A 17,177-nucleotide genomic window follows, 5' to 3' on the forward strand; every position below is an offset into this window, starting at 1 on the left:
ACCCGTAAGAAGCCTAATCGAATTCCTACTACGAGACAAAAGAGCCCTAGTTCTAACCTCTGTCAGATTGGGCCAGAGCATTCTGAATATTCTACATGTGACGATATTTGACCACCTGAGTTCCGCCTCGCTCAAAGCCCATTCATCTATCAATTTCGATTCGGTCACCAAGGGAGTGTGAATATCCCTTTGCGCGAAAGATACGTCCAAGGACGACCCGTTGGTTGCGCATTCATTAGATACCTCATTTTCCCGGATGCCCTAATGTCCTGGAACCCATATCAACCAGTGATTTGATACAATTGAGAACACATTTCGACCTAATAACGTTGGAGTTAAGAGTCTTGATTGATGCAAGGCTGTCCAAGTAGATATGTATTTTCGAGACTTCTCGCGGCTGTATCGATGGCATAAATTTCTGCCTGGAAAACAGTGCAGATATCGGGTAATCGAAGAGACAACAAAAGGTCCAGTTCATCTGAGAAGATTCCCGAGCCCGTGCCTCTTTCTGTCTTTGAACCATCAGTTTAGATTGAGATCACGTCATCCCTTAGAACAGAGTACGCGACTCAATCATCCCTTGTCGGTATTCTGATCTTAAATGTTCTATCAAATTTCGGTGTAGGTATTATGTAATCCGTTTCCCGCCCCATGATTGGCCTGCCTATCTTTTGTAGGATGGAGCCGTGACCAATACGATCATGCTTCATTCCGCTCGACTGTTTAAGTCGTAGAGCAGACTTAGCAGAAATGCATTTGATATATATATCAAGGGGAGTTATATTTAGCATTGTCTCTAGACTGGTCTGAGGGGTGAAATTCATAGACCCAGTAATTGCAAGACATGCTAATATTTGTACATCATTTAGAATAGAAAGGTGAGTCTTAATGTCCACCACTATACACCAAACAAGAGCGCCATAGGTTATAATAGGCCTTATGACCGCGGTGTACATCCAGTGTACAATGTATGGTTTAAGACCCCATCACTTCCCAAAGGTTTTCTTACATATATAGAAAGAATGCACATTCGACTCTCAGCATTACATTACCACGTGAGCTTAGAGTCCAAAATTACACCAAGATATTTGGCTTCGCTTGAAATCTTCAGAAAAGTTACATCAAGTCGTCGAGGTCCGAATTCTGAAATTTTATATCTCTTGGTGAAAATAACTAGTTCGGTTTTGGCAGGATTGACACCTAGACCGTTTTCCTTGGTCCATGATAGCAGAACGCTGAGAGCAAATTCTATGAGTTCACTTATAGTGGGAAAAAAAACTTCCCTTGAATAAGAAGCACAACGTCGTCAGCATATCCGACTACTTTGGTGCCTATCCTACTGAGCCTGAAAAGGATTTTATTTACAAGATTCCACAGAAGTGGACAGATGACACCGCCTTGTGGTGTGCCCCTTGTCACAACATTCCTTGTCCTACCAATTCCCATATTAGAGTTAATGGCCCTGCTCCTAAGCATAACATATGTATATAATAATCCGATATGTTACAAACGGAATGACAAAATCAATATTCCCTCGCCTTTTTTAAAAGTGGCTATAAAAAGAGACAAAGGTCTACTGAAATAATTTTTTCAAAGCTAGCATACAAAATATTTAAACCTCAAAATCCGATTCAGGCTTACTCATTGTTTTAAACAATTTATCTGAATTATTATTATTTCTCATTTTAGCTACGTGAACAATTTCAAGAAATCTATGGCTATGAAATCTGTAATATCGACTCTATAGACGATGTTACCAATGTGAGAGCAAATCAAAAATCCCGCCAAGCAAGCGCCAATACTTCATCAGCCTTTATAACTGAAGTGAAAGTTCATTTTATACACAACAACGAAGCCGTGGAATCATATGATATAGAAAAAAGATCCAATGATTTAGCATTTATATCGCGTTTACAAAACGCTCTACAACATCAAAATCTAATATTAAATGATATACCTCATATCGAAGCGGAAACACAAACACCATTTGTGGACAATTGGTTAATAACAGCTTTGGTGGGATTAAATATTACATTAGGCGCTGTTTCGGTCATAATGATCATATTATATGTTATAAAAATAAGATCTTTAAAGAGGCAACTTAAAGCCTTCGAGCCAGCAGAATTTGGTTCGGTGGCCTCGAATCTTAATAGATTGGCGGGCCCTTCGATGAATGTGTTCTCGGTGGAAGGTTCTAATCCGGTGTTTAATAAACAAACAAATGAAATGCAACAAAGGGGAGGTGTCTATGAGAATGATTCAAGGTATGTATGGAAATTAAATAAAATTTTTATCTTTATTAGTATTATTTGTTTTCCTAGCTCTGAGTCCGAAGATGATGAAGATGATTTTAGAGATTTGCATGATGATCCTTTATTCGAAATGAATAATTTGAATAATTTTGAGCAAAACAACAAAACGACCACCTGTGATTTTGATCATAAAATCCTTAATAATGACTTTTTTACCAGCAAAGATAAAACAAACAATTTACAAACGGATTTGGATATAAAACGTTATTAAAACAAATTATACAATTTATTTACACAGTACATTTAAAACAAAAATTATTAAAATTTTACAAAAATATCAACTTATTAAATAGAAACGAATAATTATATCAAAAAAACCTATTTAGTTTAGTCCACAAATACACAAATAATTTGGAGTTCTGCTTTTTTAAAATAATCCCTCAATTTCACCAGTTTCGGTGTTCAAATCAATATCATAGATACAGGGACGCGTGGGCAAACCGGGCATTTTAGTGATTTCACCACACATGGCTACCACAAAACCAGCACCAGCTGATACATGCATGCTGCTGACAGTCAAAGTGAAACCTTTAGGAGCTCCCTTAATGGCAGCATCTCCGGTAAGGGAACCTGCTACTTTAGACATGCAAATTGGTAAATTGCCAAAACCCTAAAGAAAATCAAGTAAACAAAATTAGTAAAGCAAGAATGAAAAAATTTTAATAAATACTTACAGCATTAGTTAATTTTTCCATAGCACTTTGTGCTTTAGGTGTTAATTCTACTTTAGCGGCTCCATACATATTTTGGGCAATAGTATTCATTTTATCCAGCAGAGACATCTCATTGTCATAAAGGAATTTGAAGTTCTTGGAATCTTTGCAGGCATTAATGACGGCTTCAGCCAGCTCAGTAGCACCAGTACCACCTTCACTCCAGTGTGAACATACCACAGCAGCAAAGGCACCAGCTTTAAGGGCAGCAGCTTTAACCAACTCATGCTCGGCATCAGTGTCAGCACTAAAAGTTTGATATTTTTTTTTCAGTTTTATTTAAATGTTTAGTTCCAGTTAGTGATGAAAGCGATTAGGTTTTAAAATGTTAAGTTTTATGAACAAATTGCTGATTAGTTTCTTCTAAATCGAATTTTGTTTTTATTTACTCCTCGAAAATTATGTTAATATGTAGTAGGATTGATGCATATGAATCTATAATCTAACGTTTTTTATTCTCTAAAAAAAGTTTCCCTATTACAGGGTAATATTTTGATAATATTGCACTCACTCTTGAAAAATTTTAACTTTTTTAAGATCAATTTATTAAAATTTTTTGGTAGTAATAATCTACGGTTGTTTATTAGTTTTCAATAAACTTTTTAACACACTAACACACATTGTTCCACTGCATTGCACTAAATACATTTCGTCATCATCAGATGAAGAAGATGACCCCAAAAAACTACTTAATCTTATTTCTAAACAAAGGTTTAATTGTTGTTTCTATTTATTTAACTTTAAGCAACATGAAAAACAAAAAATTCTTTCAAATAAAGAAAGGCAACATTCTAACCTTGTAAAACATTTGTGGGCAACTTCACGAAAACCAAAAAAATCTTTCAAATAAAATTTTTAAATTGTTAAAAAAAAAACAAGAGAGCTATATTCAGCTGTGCCGAATCTTATATTTTCACCAAATTATACTTTAAAATATTTTTAGGCAAACAAAATTTAATTTTTATTTTTCGAAATTGTTTTTGAATTTTTTTTTTAAATTTTTTTTTTTTCAAATTTTAAAAATATTTTTTTTGGGAAAAAGAATTTATAACAAACAAATTTGTTTGATGAAAAAATCATTCGGGTTAAAAAATATTTTTCCCGATTTTGACCCATTGTAGGTCCAACTTACTATTATAGCCTTATATAAATCGTTGCAATGGACTTTGGAATATCTATCATTAGATATCCATATTGTCTATATTAATGACTTAGTAATCCAGATATAAAACAAAAATAGGCCAAAAATCGATGTTGTCCCGGTTTTTTCCTTATATCTCAGCCATTAGTTTTCGATTTTAAATAGCAACCGACCCGGAAGAATTCCCGATATATTGGTGTATGAATCATGTATGTAAATTATTTGGGGGCTGCGGAAAGTTGATTTCAACATACAGACGGATAGACGGATATGGCTATATTGACTACGCTATATATAACGATCCAGAATATATATACAAATGAAAAATGTTACTCATGGTGAAGGGTATTAAAAAGACAACATTCTCACCTTCTAATGAAATTGGGGGGCAAAATATTTGAATTCTTTTGAGTAAAAACAGCATAACTGCTGTTAGAAATATTAACAATGTTCTATTTAGTTAAAAAACTTGAAAAACAAAAAATTATTTCAAATAAAATAGTAAATTTGTTAAAAAAGACAACATTCTGAACTAGAGGGCAAAATGTTTGCATTCTTTTGAGTAAAAAATAGGTGCTAATTAACGATATGCTGTTAGAAAAGAAGTTACCCATTTAAAATATAGTAGTTGTGTTGTTATACAAAATTGAAGAATAGTAAAGAATTTCGACAAAAGTTTAAACCCAGAATAATTTGAATTTTTTTCTTAAATATATTCGAATATCCAGAAATAAAAAATGAATTGCAAGGAATCTTAAAATTAATTTTTAATCAAAATAGACAATTACGCAAATTAAAAATTTACTTTCAAATTAAAAAATAAACTTTAAATTAATATACAAGTGTCAATACAATGGAAACTGTTCTTAAATGCATACCCTTTTTAGCAAATATAATGAATGGAATTGGAAACAGATCCATTTTAAATGTATACATACACTTAGGAAAATATGTTCCTAGTTTGGAAATTCCAGCAAGACAATGACCCCAAACACACCTCTTGGGTTGTTACCGAGTGGCTACAATCCAATGAAGTATGTGTTTTGAAGTGTCCTACCCAATCGCCAGATCTCAATCCCATAGAAAACCCATGAAAAATTGTAGATGTGAAAATACGGACTCAAAATTATACCATAAGAAAGCTTTATCAAATGCGGTTATAAGGGAATGGCAAAATATTTCAAAAGAGATGATTGGCCTTTTTAATTGCTTCAATGTATCGCTCTGAAGCATGAAGCAGTAAAAAACAAACAAGGGATATGTAACAAAATACTGAGCCACAAAACCGGCCAGACAATTTTTATAAAAATAAAACCCTATCTCCATTTTTTTGTCAATACAATAATAACAAATACTTGTTTGTTTTGGATATTGACCTATTTGTTAAATATTTTGAAGAGTTTCTTAACACAATAATGAATCGTGCTTCAAATACAGATTTTTAAAATTCACTCAGGGTCTCAATCAGTTTCTCCCTAGCTTAGACAGGCTTATACACTAGTTTATAATAAAATCTCTAGCCAAAAGTAATAATTTGGTTTAAATAATTAATAAATCTAGGGTTATGATCTTTGTTAGTGAAAGATATCGAATGATTCAATGAAAGTTAAAATTAAAATCAAAATTCTTAGAATTATAAGGATTCCAATGAAATTATTTATACATGCAGCATATTCACTTACCTATGACGATTAATGGCCACCACAACGGGCAAACCAAAAGTGCGACCATTCGAAATGTGTTGGTACAAATTGGGTAAACCCTTCTCCAACAATTCCAAATTCTCTTCAGTGTATTGCTTATTCAAAGGAGCACCTGGTGTTACGGGAGCACCACCGCCATGCATTTTCAATGCTCTAACAGTGGCCACCAAAACAACAGCATTTGGACTGCGATCCATTGAACGGCACTTAATGTTGCAGAATTTCTCCATACCAATATCCGAACCGAAACCAGCTTCAGTACAAACGAAACCCTCGTCACCCACCAATTTCAAGGCAATCTCATCGGCCACATTCGAAGAACAGCCATGAGCAATGTTGGCAAATGGACCAGCATGCACCATAACAGGTGTACCCTCCAAAGTCTGCATAAGATTGGGCTCTAAGGCATCCCTAAGCAACACAGTCAAAGCACCGGTACAACCCAAATCATCAGCTGTCACAGGATTACCTTTGCGATCGAAGGCCACCACCATTTTGGATAATCTCTCCTTCATGTCCTGCATGTTTTTGGCCAAAGCCAAAACCGCCATAATTTCACTAGCCACCGATATGGAATATGAGGTAGTACGTGTGAAGCCTTTCTCTGTGCCGGATTGACCAATAGTTACTTGTCTCAAGTACCTATCATTCATATCAACCACACGTTCCCACATAATGGTCTCAGGATCAATATCTAAACGGGCAAATTTGCCCTTTTCTTCGTCAGTTAGGCTATCAGGATCGGATTTGTGAATACCCAAACGTTCCAAACGTCTAAGTTGGATTTTCGAGAATCTCCTTTCGCCCTTAATGCGGGGCACTAGACGATCGTAAAGAGCCTGATCTTTTTGGGTGTTCTCGTGGAAAATACGTGTGTCCAATTGAGCGGCCACTAAATTGTTGGCAGCTGTAACGGCATGAATATCACCAGTAAGATGGAGATTAAATTCTTCCATGGGTATGACTTGGGCATAACCGCCACCAGCGGCACCACCCTTAATACCAAAAGTGGGACCTTGTGAAGGCTGACGCATACAGGCAATAGCATTGCGATTTTTATGGGCACATAGGGCTTGTACTAAACCGATAAGGGTGGTACTCTTACCTTCGCCCAGGGGAGTGGGTGTGATGCTGGAAAGAAATTTTATTAATTTATTTTTTGTTTATTATTATAAAATATTTGATCTTAAAACGTATTGCGAATAATCCAAATTGAATGGAAATATTGTTTTCATAAAATTATGTTTTCAAAAAATTATCTGAAACCTACATAGTACATATTTGTAAAAGATTTGTATTGAAGAAACTTTTAATCATTCAAATAATTTTGTAATGGCTTTGAAAACAATGAATTCTGGAATTGAGCCTATGAATTAATTCCCAATGAATTCTTTTAGAATGGTTATTAGATAAAATGTAATTTGATTTGAAATTTTAATTTAAAGTTAATTCTGAAACAGAAACTACTAATCCGAAACTTCTGAAAACAATTAAAGCTCTAAATTTTAGAATAATGTTTTCATTTAAAAAAGAACCTTTTTGGATGAAACTATGTATAATTTTGAATGGATTTTTATCGAAATTTTTAACTTACCCAGCAACCACAACATAGGCACCTTCACCTCTTGGCTGCAAACGTTTCAAAACACTTAAAGCAATCTTGGCCTTCTTGTTGCCATACAAAGACACTTCATTACCTATCAAACCGATTTCCTTGGCCAACAATGAAATATCCTTGGGAGTCTGGGAACGAGCAACAACAATATCACTAAAAAACAAACAAAAAATTATAATAAATTTGATCAATAAATAAAATATTCAAGTAATATGTATTTACCTTGGCACTGGCTTAATCGGTCTCAATGTCAAGGGCGATAAATCCCATGATTTTTTCAACAATTTCTCGGCTGCTGTAAAGGAAGAGCGCACAGTATTTTGCATTAACATGGCAACAGTCATGGGACCAACACCACCGGGTACAGGGGTAATAGCAGATGCTACCAATTTGGCTTCTTCAAAATCAACATCACCCACTAAACGTGTACCGCTCTTTTTGCTGGGATCTGGAATGGCATAATATTATTAAAAATTGTGAAATCGTGTTCGCGTTATGAAATCTAAACATAGAATGATAATGTTTAGTGACGTAAAAAACAAACAAAAGTATGTAGGCATGTATATAATTTTTTTAGTATTGAATTTTACAAATGACCTTAAATATCAGTGGGGCCAAAATAAAAAACAAACTGATAATATTGATAAGAATACAAACAAAATAGATGTGTTTGAACTAATTCAAATGATTTTAAAATTAATTTCTGTAGCGCTCTTATGTAATTAAGTTAAATTTTAAATACAAATTATTTTAAAATTGCAATATAGTTTATTATATTTAAAAAATAAAACGTATTTTTGCATTTATTAAAGATTCATTTAGATTTGATGGCAAACGCATACGAATTTCACTTCCAAGAAGTTATTTGGTAAACGAGAACGTAATATTTAATCTAATCTAGTTTCTTATTCACCATATTATACGAATTGAGAGTAATGCTGAGAGTTGGAAGTATAGTTATTAATCAAAACTTCGAATTAATTAATTCAAATTAAGCTTAAACCGCTAAAATATTAATTAAGTATTAAAAAATACCGGCAAATCAAATTTTGAAGAAAAAAATTTATATATTGTCCTAGAGTGATCAAATATTCGATATCAGAGATCGAAAATAACTCGTCCATATACCAAAAAACCCAAATTGTGATTTATATTTTTGTGATAAAAATAAATCACTGAAAATAACAGTTATAAAATGATTTTTACTTAAATGGTTTGGTATGACCTTTATTCGTTTTTTAATGGTTTGGTGTGAGATAAACAATTCATTTGTTCTTGTTCTTAATAACTGTTACTTTCTCTTTTATTTATATACAATAACATATTATTAGTAATTTTTAACAAATTATGGAAATAATACGATAAGTTTGAAGTAATGAAGTCTGAGTAACAGAAATGAGAATAATTATTTAAATTGTTATTAATCTTTTGATAAATTTTATATATTTAAGCGTTGATTTGCATCAAATGCATTTTTGCGATTTATTTTTCATGTTCGCAAATAAAAGTCACAAGCTGACCTTTACGAAAAAAATAAATTATAAATTACTCAGTCAGATTATTTGTGTTTGTTTCTTTTCTGTTTCTCTCAACCCCAAACCTAAAATGTTCTCGAATAAATCACTCTCTCAGTGATATATCACAAAAAATTATTTTTAAATGGCTGCGAATGAGAATTTACCATTGAAATGAAAGTGAACCCGTTATTTTCGGTCTCTGTTCGATATATAAAACCGGTTTTCGAATAATTCGAAAAAGCTTAATTTTTAAAAACCGGTTTTCGGTTTTTGCTATCAAAAACCGGTTATTAGAATTGGGGTATAAATTAAGCTTAAATATATTTTTGTTATTAAAACTAATTAAAAAATCGTTCAATCTTTTAAAAATTAATTTAACATACATAACTTAAATTTATTTAAGATAACTTTAAATTAATTTTTGATCAAAAATGAAACAGAAATAAAACGTTCAGTTGAAGTGGGATTAAAAGGCAAGTTGTAATAATGGCCGTTTGAAGAACAGTGTTGTTTAAAATAATCGCTAATTATTGAAAGTAATCGCAAAAAATTTTCAATTTTGTCGAATAATTCGAAACAAAAACCCGGTTTGTCGAATAATAAACCAGTTTTAAAAAACTGGAAAATTGAAAAAAAAAAAAAAACGGTTTTTCGAATAATTTGAAAACCGGTTTGACCATATCTAGAGAAAATAACCTTTTAAACCATATATGTTTCATCAATATTGGTGGACAATATCATACTTAAAACAGTATCTCAAAAAAACGTGTGGCCTATTTATGTATATATAAGATTATTAAGCTATTTTGTAATGGATTTGAATGAAAACAAATATCAATGATTCAATTAGGAATTAAATCTATAAAGAATGCATTCCTAACAGAATGAATTAATGGTCAAACCTTTCCCAAAAAAGGTTGTGCAATAATAAACATGTCAGAAACTGGTAGAACTCCACAGTCGACTAACATTCTATTAACCTAAATAGACCAATACCTAGAAAACCATTTAATATATTAACTGGACATTCTAAGCTGAAGTCTCATCTGGCTCGAATGTTTATATCAAATGCTACGATCTGTAGAGCGTGTGAAGAGCCTTCCTTGCCTTCCTTGACAACAAATTAGATTTACCCATTATTACTTTGGGTAGTACAGTTTAGTGGGAGGCGATGAGATAAAGTAGTTATAGAAAGATACTCAATGATGCCCAAAGATGCGCTTCCTTTGGCATAACTGGAGCCATCGGTAGCACAACTCAAACGGCCCTGGATATAATCTAATTGGTCAGGCTATAATTCCTTCTGAGATTTCTGATCATAGGTTAACGACTTTTAACTTCGGAGTTACACCCACAATTGTGTTTCCAAGTAGGTACGAGTGGATTGTATATGGATATCTGTTTGCTGTTTTTACTGATGGATCCAAGAAGGAATCTGGCACTGGGGCCGGCGTTTATGTAGAAAACATAGACATCAAAGTGTTATACAGACTACCAGACAAATGTAGCGTCTTCTAGACAGAGATCTTAGCGATCTGGAAAGCCTCGGTCTTAATAAGGGCACACGTCTCAACGGGGTCTGATGCGACAATTTATATATATAGTCAGGTATATCTTAGGGCTTTGAAATTTCACATATTACATTCTAGCTTAGTGATGGAGAGCTCTAAAAGCGTTATTGGAAATATATACAATCAGGTTGTGTTGGGTTGCCAGGGCTCTGTAATATACAGGGTAATGAGATAGCAGATGATAGGGAAAAACCCATATATGTCACTATTATAGGTTATAGCTAGATACGATATATGCCAGCTTCTAGGATTTATCAGGGGTTTCTTCAACGACAGTTCTCCGAGAGAATCCCGGTCTATACTTATTTTATTTCCCTCTATCATTCATTTCTTTCCTGAAGACTATCACGATGCATGCAATGAGTCTCCGATTGGATGTGTATTTAATAGTAATCTAATCTAAAAACTATGCCATACTTGGAATATCTTACGAAATTATATTAGAAATCACTGGGAAATTATATCGAAGGGATTATGTCTTTAACCTAGCAGACTTTTGTTTTTATATGCTTATGAATATGGGGAATATCAATTTCCTAAGTGATGCCGAATTTATTCCTTGGAGAATTCATAAACAATAAGCATTTTTACTGGAATTCAAGTTGAAAGCAAGCTTTATTCAAGCCTTGTATTATAGCCAATCAATTGAATTACAGTTGTATAACACCATATTTCAATAGCATTCTCCAGTAAAAAGGTTTTTGTTTGAAAAAAATTAAATTTTTTCAAGTATTTTTCAAGTTAAAAACATAATTACATTTGCATGCTTACATTCAATTTGGATTAGATTTGAGTTAATAAAAATTTAACCATTCAAAGGGTGAATGAATTTTATTATGAATTCATTCAGCAATACATTTTTATATACATTTAATAAAAGATTTAATAGGTCCGACACATGAATGAAATAAACAAGATTGCGCCATCGACAATTCCGTTATTTTAGTGTACTCCTTTAATCTTTTTTCGTGACGTCAACAGTGACCTTTTTCTTATGTTTTGAATGTAAAATACTTACTTTTTATATGAAATTTCAAAACAAATAGTGAAAAATAAATAAAAAAATGTATTAAAAATTAAAATGTGGTGTGCAGTCAAAAATTGCAATAATAATAATAATAACTAGGATCGCCCGGTGGACGAAATTCGACCACTTTTAAACACTTTTTACCACTTTTATGGAAAGAATTTAAAAAAAATTATGTTCTGCAAATCTAGAGAAAATAACCTTTTAAACCATATATGTTTCATCAATATTTGTGGACAATAACATACTTAAAAGTGTACCACAAAAAAACGTGTGGCCTATTTATATATAAGATAATAATAAAAAATCAAAATCGTGAACTAAAATATAGCAAAAATATTGAAAATTAATGAAGTAAAATATGTCTAATAACATAAAACCTAAAATACATTTTATTTTATTAAACATAAATAACTTTTAAACATAATTATTGACTTTTCCATTATAAATCACATACACTTTTCATACAATCAGTTTAGGTCAATGTTGACGTCACTGAGCTTAAGAGAATTTTTTTAAGAGAGCGATGGCGCGATCTTGTTTATTTCATTCATGGGTCCGACAAGTACGTAAGTATTAAGTCGGCTCGAAAAGTAATTTTTTTTTTTAAATTTTGCTCACAAAGAGAAAACTGTTAGGTTGTGATAACAGTATTTGTTGCTATCTAATGATTCAAACTAAATGACCGAATTTTTTATTGGGGCTGCTGACAAATTTTAGTTGAGGTGACAAAAAATCGGTCTTTTTCAACTGACTTTCTATTGCTGTAATCGAAAAAATCTATGGTTAAAATCGAAAAATTTGAGAAGAAAACTTATTAAGAAATTCCCGAAATTTCTCTAATTGTTACCAACACTTTTGCTGGGTTGTTACCACTGTTGATTTAGTTATTTCTATACAGACTAGCTTTATAATCAATCATGAATCAAATGTTGCAATTTTGATTTCTTTCAGCTTGTCAACACTTTGCAGCTAAGTGTGCACAATTGTTGCAAAAACTTGTAGTGAACGTCTGTAATTAGCAGACAACTGGTTGATGTACTATGTATTTCTTGTCTTTGAAAGTATAAATCTTGTGTTAGTGTGCTTTTGAATTTGATTGGCTTTGATTTGGTAACAATTGTCTTTAAATTATAAAATATACTTAAAAAACTACTTTCTGTAAAGAGTATTTCCTTTTGCACAGCAATCTATTTCAAGTTCACTCCACGGGCTTGTCAAGAATTTTTACAAATATATTTATTAGATATTTAGTTAATCATTTAGTTTAAAATCTTTTGGAAATAACAAACTTTAAATAGTAAAGGAATTTGCAAAGACAAGTCTATTTCTTATGAAAGCTCAATAACGACTGATTTATCTTTTGGAGTTAACAAAAAACACGAATGATCGCTTTTGTTTGCCTCCATTTCATTGAATATTTTTGTTTGTGGTTTTTAGTTATAGTAACTAAAAAGATTTAAAACCTAGCATAAAAATGTATAGTTTCCATATTAAGGATTTTCTCAAAGATTTCAACAGTATTATGTAACACAATTTAGGGTCTAATATTTCCAAAGTGTGCTAAAGTGTTTTACAAAATAAGGGACTTAATAGTAATAAAGCATTTTCTCTATGTTACTTTACTAAATTTCATTTATACTATTATTTATTTATAATTACCTGGCTTAACATTAATACCGCAATCAATGACCACTGCACCTGGCTTAATCCATGATCCTTTAACCATTTCTGGTACACCAATACCCACAACTAAAATATCAGCAGTGCGGCACTAAAAATATATTCAATAAATAAAAATTTAAAAAAAAAATCCTCCACCTCCTACAGCTACTTACAATATCATCAATATTCTTGGTCTTCGAATGACAAACAGTCACAGTAGCATGATGCCATTTCAAGAGTTCAGCAGCCGGTGTACCCACAATTTTACTGCGTCCCAAAACTACAGCATTGGCGCCAGCAATTTGCACACCCGAACGTTTGATCAACTCAATACAACCCCAAGGAGTACAGGGCATAAAACCGCCCAAATCACCGATCGATACACGACCCTCATTCATGGTATGCAAACCGTCAACATCTTTTTCGGGACAAACGGCATCGGTTACTTTGTGTGAATCGATTTTGTTCTCACAATCCAAAGGCATTTGCACAATGATGCCATGTACATTGGGATCATTGTTGAGGAAGTTGATCTAGGGGTGAATAGAAAAGATAAGAACAATAAAATTATTAACAAAAAGAATTTGAGAGAAAATATGTAGAATTTTAAAAATTGTAACAATTCTAATTTACACAACAATTTAAATAGTCACTCGCTTTTAATACACACACTTTATAATTTACAAGAATACACTGGTAATACAATTGATGTTAATTCTAACAGCGCCTAAGTTATACTCTGACTTACTCACAACTCGCTGTTACTATTTGAATACACAGCGGAATCTTCTAGAAGTATCATGCATGAATAATCTAACGAAAATACAAATCATAGATATATCAAACTTCAAATGACTACGTTTACCGCTTTCCCACAGTCTTAAATGTTCACTGCACACTTTACACACAATGTTTGGAATCCACGGCTAATTCAGGGCCTTAATCTCCATTTTAAAGTAACTGAAAGACATGTTTTTCTTTATTTATTGATCTGTGATATTCATGAACTTTGAATAATAAAACTTCAAATTATTCAATTAATCATGAATAATCAATAACCAATTCTGACTGGGGCAATACTTTTTTCTTTTGACTTCAAAACATTCTTCTCTTCAGCTCTTACAAATTTACAACACCTATTTGCAATATAGTTTACTATCAAATCATAATTTCATATATTTCGTTAAAGAAGATTTTAGTATTAAATGCATTGATGTGCTAAATAAAAGAAATACTGCCAGCCATTCCAATTCCGTACATTTCGCCAAAAAAAATAAAGCCAAACATAGGGACAGTTAATCTACATAAACACTAGAGTGCTCCAAAAAAATAAAGTTGCGAATTTTGACCGCCCCCCCCCCTCTAGAATTATTCAATGTATTGTAGAAACACGTTGTGTAAAATATTAGGATGATAGGATAACGATAACTTGTGCCGCAACGACAAGTATTTACAATAACAGCACAAAAATGAAAATTAACAATTAATAGCACTTGAGGTCCAAATTACCCTGAACTTTTAAAATCACGAAAAACACAATCATTTTGACCCCAAGTGCTCTTAAGGGTTAATTTCCATTTTTGTGCTGTTATTGTAAATACTAGACTTCATGTTATATTTTTCTTAAATTTCATCAAAATCGGCCCAAAAATATATAACATTAACATCTACAATACATAGAACAATTCTAGAGGTGGAAGGCCTGTATCAAAAAAAATTTTTTCGTCCATACAATCTTGAGACACTCTAATAAACACGCATATAATGCCAAATAGATTAAGCTCACTTTGTAAATTGTTTCATATATTAATATTAATGAACTTGAATAAATCTTCTTAAAAAAACACAACATTGAACAAAAAACAAGTAAGAGAGCTATATTCAACTGTTCCGAATCTTATATAACCTTCACCAAATTATACTTCAAAATAAAAATTTTAAATATTTTAGGTAAACAAAATTTTTTTTTTTCCAAAGTTGTTTTTTTTATTTTTTTTTAAAAAATTTTTTCCATTTAAAAAAAAAATTTAAATTTTAAATTTTTTTATATTTAGCAAAAAAAAACTTTTGGTGAAAAAAGAAATTCGGGTTAAAAAATATTTTTTTCGATTTTGTAGGTCGAAATTAATATGGTCGCGACCTTTGCAACGACGCGTCGGGTTAATAAATATTTTTTTCTGATTTTTACCCATTGTAGGTCCAACTTACTATGGTCTTATATACGTCTTTGCAAAGGTCTTTGAAATATCTATCATTAGATATCCATATTGTCTATATTAATGACTTAGTAATCCAGATATAGTTGGTCAAAAATCGAGGTTGTCCTTCGGAAAGTTGATTTCAACAGACAGACAGACGGACATGGCTTAATCGACTCCGCTATCTATAAGGGTCGGAGAATTATATTGTGGAAATTACAAACTTCTCACGAAGTGTATAATAAAACAAATTATTCTACTTTATCAATTCTCCAACTAGTGTTTTATGTAGTTAAACTATTTAGACAAAATTTAAACACATAACAATCAAAACTATACATTTATTTTCACCTTAATTTGTCTTAAAATTCTCTTGCTTAACACACAATCAAAACTTATGTAATTCACACTTACCTTATCTAACAATTCTAATTCTGTGGCAGTCCTTGGCAATTTAACATGTTCCACAGCGATGCCAATTTCATTGGCAGCTTTAATTTTCATGCGTATATAAACATTGGAATCCTCACGACCACCGACTTGGACAATTCGTAAACCGGGAGCAAAATCTGGTAAATTATTTTTCCATTCTGACACCTGTTGCTTTAACGATTCACGTATTTCACTAACAAAAAAAAAATTAAACAAAATTTTAAAAAAATTTTAAAAAAATTCCATTTAACATTTATTTATTTTTTTGATAACTCACTTGGCCACTTGTGTACCTGAAATTAGTTTGGCCTCAGACATATTTTCGTCAACAGAAGAAAAATCAACAACACTATTTGAAAAAACACACAAAATTAAATAAGATTATTATTTTGAAAATGATATGCAATATATATTTTTTTTAAATAAGAAATATCACTCTAACCGTTACCCACCAAATGCAACTGAAGATTAAAACATTTTTCTTAACAGTTGTCTACGAGCCCCAGTTTGAGGGGTTTGACTTAGCTTGTGTGCGGTATCATGTTTTTTAAAAAGATTATCATTTTATTTTAATATTTTTGTTTTGTTTAAGGGTCAACGAAGTTTGGAAAAATATAAAAATTGTACAATATATGTACATACACATCTGCTCAAAATAATAGATACACCTAACTAGAAAAAATTTAAATGGCGGTAACATTGAAAATTTCCTCGCAAGCGTTAAGAATACATCATATTATTAAAATTTCTACCTGGCAATGTCATGTCAGTCAAAAATCTGGCAACTATTTGCTTTCATGTTGATTTTTAAAAACGAATTTATTTGAATTACAAAAAATTATTTGCTCATAAAAATAGATACACATAAGTAATTTGTAATTTGTTTATATACAATTTTTTTTTTGTGCAATTTTTTGTTCCTATTTACGTGAAACTGTAAGTATAATTTAAATTTTAGCAACAATTTTATAAAAAATAGGACTCTTTTGAAGAAAATGGGACGAAATCATCATTGTACCGAAGATGAGAAAAAAATTGTTCAAACGATGAGAAATCAAGGAAAATCATTACGGGAAATAGCAAAGAGCATAGGAAGATCTTTACATTTTGTCCAAAATGCTTTATCTAAAAAACAAAAAAGAGAAACACGCGGTAGACCAAAGAAAACCAGTCCAGAAACAGATAGGCGGATCGTCCTTATGGTTAAAAAAGACCCTTTCATATCATCGAAAGCTATTTCTGCGGAGCTATGTAACGAAATCAGTCCACAAACAGTTCGTCGT

At 31.8% G+C, this 17,177-nt stretch overlaps 2 protein-coding genes across 2 annotated transcripts in view; one reads left to right on the forward strand and one right to left on the reverse strand.

Annotated features, from left to right (window-relative positions):
- Nucleotides 1-2,629, forward strand: part of LOC135963365 (cadherin-23-like) — a 15,355-nt gene extending 12,726 nt beyond the window's left edge. Inside the window, exons 24-25 of the mRNA XM_065515188.1 lie at nucleotides 1,690-2,264; nucleotides 2,322-2,629. Of these exons, the coding sequence (XP_065371260.1) occupies nucleotides 1,690-2,264; nucleotides 2,322-2,523 (777 nt within the window). The 3' untranslated portion in view covers nucleotides 2,524-2,629. The remainder of the gene's footprint in view (nucleotides 1-1,689; nucleotides 2,265-2,321) is intronic.
- On the reverse strand, nucleotides 2,502-16,350 carry pug (pug C-1-tetrahydrofolate synthase, cytoplasmic). The gene is made up of 10 exons (XM_065507907.1): nucleotides 16,337-16,350; nucleotides 16,172-16,243; nucleotides 15,877-16,087; nucleotides 13,438-13,797; nucleotides 13,262-13,373; nucleotides 7,707-7,932; nucleotides 7,464-7,637; nucleotides 5,849-7,000; nucleotides 2,987-3,272; nucleotides 2,502-2,922 (listed from the first exon to the last, which is right to left on the reverse strand). The coding sequence occupies exons 2-10, from the start codon at nucleotides 16,210-16,212 to the stop codon at nucleotides 2,680-2,682; spliced, it is 2,805 nt and encodes a 934-aa protein (XP_065363979.1). The 5' UTR covers nucleotides 16,213-16,243; nucleotides 16,337-16,350; the 3' UTR covers nucleotides 2,502-2,679.
- Between the last annotated feature and the right edge of the window lie 827 nt (nucleotides 16,351-17,177).

Source organism: Calliphora vicina, chromosome 1, assembly GCF_958450345.1.
Source record: "Calliphora vicina chromosome 1, idCalVici1.1, whole genome shotgun sequence".
In the NCBI taxonomy this organism is placed as follows: Eukaryota; Metazoa; Arthropoda; class Insecta; order Diptera; family Calliphoridae; genus Calliphora; species Calliphora vicina.

Bases quoted from the DNA above. Each gene is read 5' to 3' on its own strand.
- pug (XM_065507907.1), bottom strand. From the start codon at position 16,212: ATGTCTGAGGCCAAACTAATTTCAGGTACACAAGTGGCCAA. The intron at 16,088-16,171 runs GTGAGTTATCAA...TTTTTTTGTTAG, and splicing joins TCAGGTACACAAGTGGCCAA to TGAAATACGTGAATCGTTAA. The intron at 13,374-13,437 runs GTAAGTAGCTGT...ATATATTTTTAG, and splicing joins CCAAGAATATTGATGATATT to TGCCGCACTGCTGATATTTT.